The following is a 9,842-nucleotide window of genomic DNA, read 5'->3' on the forward strand; positions in this document are numbered from 1 at the left end:
GCTATGCTGGCTTCGAAAACATTCATAAAAGTTAAATAGGCTCTGCTTTATTTCTTATGTAGGTCGTAGCAAAAAATATATCATATATTCTTCACATTCACCGCAGAGTGTAATGTTGTGGTAGAGCATTTAGGTGTATTTTTTCGCATTTGTGAAGATTTTTGTTGATTTAGTGGGGGCAGTACTTCACATCCTTGAATATCTGCAAAAAATCAAAAAGCACCAGCCACTTTCGCTGTGAAGGATAACCCAAGCGAACTGTGCTCTGCTCTACAGTAAACAAACGCGGGGCGAAAAATCACACTTCAATGCCTTTCTTTGTGAGGAGCATATAATCCGTTGATCCATTGAAGTGAAGGTCGATTTCATATTGACGAAATTTGAAGACAGCCATGACTTCTAATTAAATCATTAATTTTTTACCCCTAGCAAGTCTGATCTATTTTTTTTTCGATTATAGAAATTTTAATCTTAGGGCCATTTACTTCTTCGTTAAAGTTAGAAAATTTTCTTTAAAAAATTCTCCATTCCTATGTGCGAGGTTAGGAATCGAGCCCAGATGAGCTGCGTACATGGCAGTCGATGTACCAACTACGCTATGCCCGCCCTGGTCTGATCTTCTAATTGGGTACAAATACATATATTTGATAACCAATATGCAATGAGATATTGATTTTTTTTAAGTATTAACCAAAATTTTAGTTTCCGTTAAAAATCCGGGCCCCCTTCAAAACTCCGGGCCCGGGGGGAAACACCCCGTCCCCACCCCCCTCTCGGCGGCCCTGAGTGGATAGTACGGGCAGATGCTAGTACACAGCAGGCCGATGAACACGCTTTTCGGGAGACTGGAACCAGAGAAGGACAGGATAACCAGTAGTGTATTGGTCGGTTTACCATTAAGCACTTTTGTTATGCGTTGATCATTCGTAATCCACTGAACCGTGAGCTCATCCAGGAGCATGGCTTCTTCGACGCCTTTGGTGTCAGGGTCGTAGATGTCGCCCTGTACAATGTTGAGGGTTGGATAGGAGATAATCTACACCTTTCTGCCGCCTGTAAGCTGGTTCAGGTTCTGAAGGAGCTTGAAAGCTTCCTTAGATTGGGTTCTAAGCACATATCTGGATCCTCTTGCCTCCTTCGTTGCGCTCACTAGGTTTCTTGGGTCGATTCCTAGCACTGCCTGTACCGATTTCAGATTGAGAAAGGGCTTGTTCAACGGTTTTTGGCTTGCATACGGCCCGCAGTAATAGCTTCTGCTGGTTTATTCTGTTCCCGGAATTTATGTAGCCAGGAAGAGATCGACCATGGGGTGGTGGGGAGCTCTCCGTCTCAATCGGAAGGAGAGGGGCGTGACATTCTGCTTGTTGGACGAACTTGTATTCATCACCAGCTAGACAAACTTTAGTCGGTAGGGTTCGTAACGACACTCTCGTAGAGATCCCTTTACACGCACATATCGATTCGACTCTGGGGTTCGCTGCTTCAATCGCGTACAAATCACAGGCGAACAGTAATTTAATGGAAGCGCACGTTTTTCATAAGGTTTGAAAATTGGACTTGGTGGTGAAAATTGGAATTAGTGGTGGCGCGGTCACATTTAGCGATTTGAAATTAAAATTTCGGTGGAGGCGCTGGTAGTTTTTTAGGAGACTGCGATCAGTATTTAGATCTGTTGTGGTAAGCGGGTAGTTTACCTACTTATGATTGTGCGCTCCTGTTGCAATTTTCCATGTCCAATTTTCTTGCGGAAAAGCCGTAGTATGCATGGAAAGTTGCTGATTTAGGTTGGGAACGGCCCTTTGGCGGCACCGCTGTCCCTCGGAGAGGGGCAGAACCGTCAGGAGGCGAGTTTCGATGCACTTGATTTTCGCACTACTGATCGGGTGAATGAACACTGCCCTCGCGTAAATTACCTCCGAGGTAGCGAGATACTACAACGGTTGTTGCCGGATGACAAGGGCAGAGATGGAGAGAAAGATTCGGGTGGCGTAGGACGAACACTTGTTTTTTGGGCGATCACGGGCTAGAACTCAATCGATCACTCCGAGTGATCAGCGTTGCCAAGTTTTTTAAATGAAAATCTGTGACCATCGAGCAAAAAATTTGGAATAATCTGGCAAATCCTATAGTAAAATTATATCCACGGATGGTTTGGTAGCGAACATATTCCCCCAGGCTGGGAAGAATTCACAGAATTGATGTTTTCTTTACTTTTGTCTTCAATCGGGAGAACAGACAATTTGGACACTGCTCTTCTGTAGACAGAACCACCGATACTCACATCCACCGCTCTGATCAAATTATCGGGTTCTGGGTAGACATGTAAAACTTTTTCCATCTTCCAACATTGCGGTGGGGCATCCTTCTGCTCCAATAACACGATCATACCGGGTTGAATGTTTGGTTGTACTTGGCGATTTTTCCCTCTTGGTTGAAGATTCAGCAGGTAATCCCGGCTCCATTGTATCCAAAACTGCTGACGGAGGTATTGGAGATACTGCCATCTTGATAGACGATTTGTTGGCAGATCGCTGTAACTGTGTTTCGGTGTAGCTATCAGGGGACAACCAATCAAGAAATAACCTGGAGTCAAAATTTCAGCTTCTGGATCAGATGTTGCACAAAGAGGTCTAGAATTCATCACAGCCTCCACTTGACTAAGTACGGTGGCATATTCTTCAAAAGTCAGTTTAGCGGTTTTCAGAGTCCTCTTCAAGTGGTACTTTGCAGTTTTCACGGCGCTCTCCCAGAGACCGCCAAAGTTTGGAGCTTCCGGTGGGATAAATTTCCAGACGATTTCCTTAGGTTGACAAAATGATACAATTTCCTCGATGGTGTGGTGGCTTTGGAAAAGAAGATACAGTTCGTGTAGTTCGGATTTAGCCCCTTTAAAGTTAGAGCCATTGTCGGAATAGAGCTCTTGACAAAAGCCGCGCCTGCTGACGAATCGATGCAGATCCGCAAGGAATGCGGCGGTGGAAATGTCGGAAACCAATTCCAGATGGACTGCTTTAGTTGACATACAAACGAATACCGCTATGTAGGCCTTGACGACTTTCGGTTTATGGCGGCCTTCCTTCACAAACACTGGTCCGGCGTAGTCAATACCTGTTTTCTGGAACGGTTCAGCGGGTGTCACTCGGCAGGTCGGCAGATTGCCCATCAATTGGCTGGAGTTTTTGGGTTTCGAACGAAAGCAAGTAACGCAGCTTCTGGTGATCTTTCTTACGGACGACCCTCCTTTCAGTAACCAGAAATGCGATCGTAACGTGGCTAATAACATAGTTGGACCGATGTGATGATGTTCTTCGTGGTATGTACGGATGATTTGATCGGTGATTGGATGTTGCGGAAGCAATAATGGATGCTTAGTATCGAAAGGTAACCGAGAATGTTGTAGTCGTCCTCCAACACGTAACACTCCATTTTTGTAGATCGGGTTAAGCGGGGCGATTCTTTTGCATGGTTCATTAGAAATCACTCGTTGAATTTCGTCGTTCATAGCCTCATGCTGAATGAGCTTCACAATTAGTTGCAACTCTGATCACAGTTCTTTTATTGTAGGATGACGTCGTAGGATTCGCTCGCTGGGACATTTTAGTCGACAGTTATGTATAAATCGCTGGACTAACGCGATTACCCGCTGGAGTTTTCTGAACGAGCTGAATCTGGAAAATACTTCCAACCTGTTTTCGTTAACGGCTGGAGCGTCGATCATATTTACCCGTTTTAGTTCTGGAAGTGCTTCATCTGGGATGTCATCTGGAATCTCCAACTTATACTCGATGGTGCTCAAAAAGCCTGGCCCATTCCACCAAAGCTCGTTAGTGCTTAGGGCGAGAGGATGTTGACCTCTGGATATTAAATCGGCTGGATTTTGTTTTGATCGAATGTAATTCCATGTGCAGTTAGCTGTGCTCCTTAAAATTTCTGCCACACGGTTACGCACAAACACTTCAAGCGACGGCAACGGCTTTCGTAACCAGGCTAGCACCACCTGACTATCACACCACAGAACAACATTTGATATCTCCAGCTGGAAGGAATCCAGCACTTTGGGCAGTAGACGGGACAGGAGTCGGGCACCTTTCTTGGAATAGTCATTTCTGCTAGTGGACACACGTTTGACTTACTGCACAGCATATTCATATTTGTCGTACCATCTGGCAGGATACAGCGAGTGTAAATGACAGCCCCGTATGCAATCGCAGATGCGTCGGAGAAGCCATGAATTTCGACAGTAATAGCACCACAGGATATGGTACATCTAGGTATCTTGATTCTGCTTACCAGGAGTAAAGCTTCACGAAATTGTAGCCAGGAGCTCAGAAGTTCTTGTTCCAACGGGGCGTCCCATGGGAGGCCGGCCTTCCAAAGCCTCTGCATAATTGTTTTAGTAATGATGATGACTGGTGATATGAGACCCAGCGGGTCGAATATACTACCTATCTCGGACAATACTGATCGTTTTGTAGGTGGGCTGGTTTCTCGCTCCCGTCTGTTGACGCTGATCACGAACTCGTCCTCTTGAGGGCTCCACATCAAACCCAATGCCTTCATTACATCCGTGGAGATGTTGTCAAGATGCACAAGCTGCTCACGGTCGGCTTCTGGAATTCGTTCCAGTACTTCTGCGGCATTAGAGCTCCATTTGTGGACAGTAAATCCACCTCGTTCCAGCAGTTGTTGAATTTATGTTTGGCATTCAATGGCTTTTTCTACAGTATCTGCACCAGAAATGACGTCATCGACGTAACAATCCAAGCGGATGATTCGTGCTGCGATCGGGAACGAACTGCCTTCATCGTCACAGAGCTGCATCAGACATCTAGTTGCCAAGTATGGGGCTGCTGCTGTACCGTAGGTCACTGTTGTGAGTTCCAAGACACGGAGTGGGTCATCCGGGTTTGACCGCCAGAAAATTCGTTGGAAGCATGGTGCAATGCGTATCTGCCGATACATCTTGGTAATGTCAGCAGTGAATACGACCTGGTGTTTCCGAAATCGTAATAGAAAACTGAAAATGTCGCTCTGTAATGTTGCTCCAACTTTTAACACATCGTTCAATGAATTTTCAGCACGGGATGCCTTGGCGGATGCGTCAAAAACGACTCGAATTTTGGTTGTGGTGCTCGATGGACGCAGAATGGCCTGATGCGGTAGATAATACACACCTTGAGTGACATGATTGGATTCATTCACTTCTTGACAATGTCCCAACTGTATATACTCGTCGATAAATTGACAGTACTGCTGCTTCAACTCTGGGTCTTTTCTAAACCTTCGTTCCAGTGAAAGGAACCGACGCATGGCCAAGCTTCGGTTGTCTCTCAGCTCTCGTACTGATTCACGGAATGGTAGACTCACTACATATCTGCCGGTCTCGTCTCGATGATGATTGGACTGGAACATTTTTTCGCATTCATCTTCCTCGGTAGGCTGCGATGCTGAATCTAAAAGCTCCTCCAACTCCCAGAATTGGCGAAGAAGGTCGGAAATAGGATCTGTCGTGGCAACTAAACAATGCTGGATGGTGGACGCGTCTTCGATATCTCCGGCAACTACCCACCCGAAATGGGTTTCTTGTAGTTCCGGTAAATTATCACTCAGCTGCATACGACCCGCCTTTAATAGTCGCAAAAACTGGGAGATTGCCAATGAGCATGTCGATGTCAGAAGGTATGTTGAAGTTTGGATCTGCCATAGGTAAATCGACATCGATTGGCCACGCCGAAATGTCAATTTCAGCTCCCGTTATCTTGGGAACTGTTAGACATTCAATACTAGTGGAGAAGTCGGAATACCTAGACTCGACATCCACCACCAGCTTCTCTTTTGCGTATGTTTTGGTTCCACCGATTCCAGCGATAGGTACATGCGCAGGTCTTCTTTCGGTGGACAAGCGATCGGCTATTGCTTTGTGGAGGAAATTTACTTGGGAACCGCAGTCCAGCAGAACACGACAGGGTGTCGTCCATCCTCGAGGATCCTTGATGCGCACCACAGCAGTCATAAGTATCACTGTTTTAACGGTTTGGGAATGGTTACAGGACACAACGGAATTGGTGACATGCTGAGGTTCCGAGCGGTTCTCGGAAACTTGTTCCTTCTTCTGGTTAGCAGTTGACATCTCGACTGGATTTGAAATGTTTTCTTCGTGTAACATGGTGTGGTGTCGTTTGTGGCAACGGGAGCATGTCTTTTTCGATGAGCAGTCGAGGGAACGATGATCAGGGCGAAGGCAATTGAAACAGATTCTCAACTCCTTTATCTTTTCGATTCGTTGTGCTGGTGAAAGTTGGTTGAACTCCGGACATTCGAAATGGCGATGGCTGCCGAAACATACCTAACAGGAACTGCTGGCGGCTACAGTAGTTGCAGCGTGGATTTTCTGGTTGTTTGGTTTTGGACCCGATTGCTGCTTCACAAATGAATCCTTGATGTCATCAGGTGGCGGTTCTGGAACCGTTCCAATAATCACAGAAACGAGAGCATGTGAAGAACAATCCCTTTGTAATAACATTGGAAACTGATGCCAACACCTACAACTGCTTGCTAAAACTTCAACGTGTCAACATTGGCTGGGACCGCTGCCGAATCTTCGAAGACGTCGATGTTTTCCGATGCTACAATTGCTCTGAATATGGCCACAAAGCACAGGCCTGCTCCAAGCCAGTATGTTGCCCAAAATGTGCGGAAGGCCACAAAGCCAAAGACTACGAAGCCGCTAACGCGAAGTGTGTGAACTGTGTTGGAATGAATGCAGCAGCACAGTCTGCCACCGAGAAAATGAGCGAGAATCACGCTGCGTGGAGTTTGGATTGCCCGCTTTATTCAAGGCGCCTAAAGCTGGCTAGATCGAGGATTGATTACTCGTAGCAATTACCTGTAATAATGGAGCTGTCCGGAAAGGAAACCAGTGCCTACCCTGGTTGGCCAGGTAAAAAATTCGAGAGTATATGTCTTCACGAAGCTAGGATTGATACTGCAATCACATTGAGAGAAACCTCGCAATTACAGCCGTTGCAGTTCACGCACGCCAACCTACCTGGGCCTCAAACTACAAGCTCGGGAAATCATTTGGAAACTAGTGCCAACCCTGGTTCGTCAGGTAAAAATATAGAGCGTATATGTCTTCCCGAAGCTAGGTCTGATGCTACACACACGTTGAAAGAGTTTACCCATTTGCAGACACAATCTCCCACTGTTTCACATGATCACCTCAACGGTATCTGGCTTTATTACCAGAACGTACGTGGCTTACGAACCAAAATTGATGCTGCCTTTCTTGCTGTACGCGATTGCAATTTCGATGTCATTATTATGACAGAAACTGGTCTTGATGATCGGATCGAGTCTCTTCAACTTTTCGGCAGTTCCTATAATGTATTCCGCTGCGATAGGAACAAAACCAACAGTACGAAATCCACCTTCGGAGGTGTTCTGATCGCTGTTGCTCAGCAACATTCTAGTTCACGTGTGAACATTACCCACGGGACTAATTTGGAACAAGTCTGCGTATCGGCATTCATCAATGGACGTAAGCTTTTTCTTTGCGCAATATATATTCCTCCAGACAACAGTAGAGATGTCTGTATGATTGAGTCACACATTGCATCAGTGCGTGAGCTTTGTGACAAGGGATCAATTGAGGACACTGTCTTGGTTTGCGGAGATTACAATCAACCACGCTTGAGTTGGTTATCGCAAGACAACGTAATCCAAGTTAAAAATGCTGCCCAGTTACCGCCAACAAGTTCCGCCTTAATTGAGGGAATGGATTTTTTAAATCTTAACCAGTTTAATGTACACGCCAATCAAATCGGACGGGTCCTTGACTTAGTTTTCTGCTCGATGCACCACAACATTTCGGTCGAGAAGTCAGTATCCCCCCTTCTACCCGTCGACACGCACCACCCTCCGCTAGTTGTCACGATGCAATCGCCTAGTTGTCCGGCTATGCCGGTAGTTGTTCCAACTAGCCAACAGCTGAATTATCGCAGGATTGATTTTTCCGAGCTGTGTGATTATTTGCTCCATCTGGATTGGTCAATGCATCTAGGAAACAGCGATGCAGATGCAATGACTATGAACTTCTGCCGAGTAATTCAGGACTGGTTGCAGAATAATCTCTCGGTAAAACGACAGCCTGTTTCCCCGGCGTGGAGTACATCGACGCTTCGATCCCTTCGCCGAAAACGAAATGCATGCCAACGCAAACTTCGTCGCAAACGATCGCCGGCTACAAGTCACGATTTTCACGTTGCCAGTGAAGCATACCGGAATCTCAACGCTGTTCTGTATAGATCGTATGTACAACGAGTTCAAGTAGGCTTACGAAGTAATCCCAAATGATTTTGGAACTTTGTGAATTCTAAACGGAAAAATCACAGCGTTCCTTCCAATGTGTACCTCGATGGAAAGGCAGCGTCGTCCACTGCAACAGTCTGTGAATTGTTTGCCAATCATTTCGCCTCCGTCTTTGCTCCCTGTTCAGCGTCTGATCAGGAAACCGAAATCGCATTAGGAACTGTTCCGCAAGATATCGCTTATTCAAGTACCTTTTTGGTTTCACCCGACATGGTAATAGCAGCTGCAAGAAAGCTAAAAAGCTCTTTCTCCCCTGGACCAGCTGCAGTTTACTGTCGCTGTGCCGTCGCTTTGGCTGAACCTTCGTCTCGCATCTTCAACCAATCAGGCTGACCAGGCTAAGTTCACCGAAGTTTGGAAGCAATCCTACATGTTCCCAGTGTTCAAAGCCGGAGATAAGCGAAATATCAAGCAGTATCGCGGAATAACGAATCTTTCAGCTGAATCTAAGTTGTTTGAAATTGTTGTCAATCAATTCATCCTCAGCCGTACAGGAAGTTTCATCTCCCCAGACCAACATGGCTTCATGCCCGGGCGATCCGTTTTAACAAACCTGCTCGAATTTACGTCAACTTGCATCAATTGCATGGAGAAGAAAACACAAGTGGACACTATATACACAGATTTGAAAGCAGCTTTTGACCGAATCGACCATGAAATTCTTCTCAAGAAGTTGTACAAGTTAGGAGCGTCCGACAAGCTTACATCGTGGTTACGCTCCTACCTTACGCACAGAACGCTTTGTGTGAAATTGGACTCTTGTATATCGGCTCCGTTTACCAATAGATCAGGTGTACCGCAAGGCAGCAATCTGGGCCCACTACTTTTCTCACTGTTTTTTAATGATGTAGCAGTAGTGTTAGGTTCCGGGTACAAGCTCATATTTGCCGACGACATTAAGCTGTACTTAGTCATCCAGTCAGTCGAGGACTTCCGCCAGCTGCAAGCACTTTTGGATCGCTTTGTGAAGTGGTGACGTTCCATAGGAAGAACGATCCGTTAATCTTCGATTACAGTATCGACGGGGTTGCGCTACAAAGAGTCAAAGAAGTCTGTGACCTGGGTGTAATTCTTGACCACAAACTGTCCTTCAATTCTCACATGACCAACATAATTGCGAAAGCAAATCGGCAGTTGGGATTTATTTCGAAGATTTCACGGGATTTTACGGATCCTTACTGTCTAAAATCCCTATACTGCGCATTGGTTAGACCAATCCTCGAGTTCGTCTCACCGGTTTGGAATCCGCATCATCTAACTTGGTGTTTAAAATTGGAAAGAGTCCAGAAAAGGTTTATACGCTTAGCTCTTAGGAACTTGCCTTGGCGGGACCCGCAAAATTTACCACCGTATCGTGACCGTTGCCAGCTGCTCAATTTGGAGACTTTAGAATGTCGTCGTAGTATCCAGCAAGCTACTACCTTGGTGAAAATCTTAAATGGAGAATGTGATGCGTCTGAATTGCTGTCCCG

General features: G+C 45.9%; 1 protein-coding gene across 1 annotated transcript; it reads right to left on the reverse strand.

The window, feature by feature from the left end:
* Positions 1-4,692: 4,692 nt before the first annotated feature.
* Positions 4,693-6,166, reverse strand: LOC131680860 (uncharacterized). Its single transcript, XM_058961574.1, has 2 exons — positions 5,936-6,166; positions 4,693-5,625 (listed from the first exon to the last, which is right to left on the reverse strand). Exons 1-2 carry the CDS (start codon positions 6,164-6,166, stop codon positions 4,693-4,695), a joined length of 1,164 nt encoding a protein of 387 aa, XP_058817557.1.
* Positions 6,167-9,842: the final 3,676 nt, after the last annotated feature.

The sequence above is a fragment of the Topomyia yanbarensis genome, chromosome 2 (assembly GCF_030247195.1).
Source record: "Topomyia yanbarensis strain Yona2022 chromosome 2, ASM3024719v1, whole genome shotgun sequence".
NCBI lineage: Eukaryota > Metazoa > Arthropoda > Insecta > Diptera > Culicidae > Topomyia > Topomyia yanbarensis.

What these genes read in the sequence shown, in the direction of transcription:
- LOC131680860 (XM_058961574.1), bottom strand. Translation starts at nt 6,166, where the DNA reads ATGTTACACGAAGAAAACATTTCAAATCCAGTCGAGATGTCAACTGCT. An exon ending in TGCTGGACTGCGGTTCCCAA is followed by an intron (nt 5,626 to 5,935) that starts GTAAATTTCCTC and finishes CGACTATTAAAG; the next exon opens with GCGGGTCGTATGCAGCTGAG.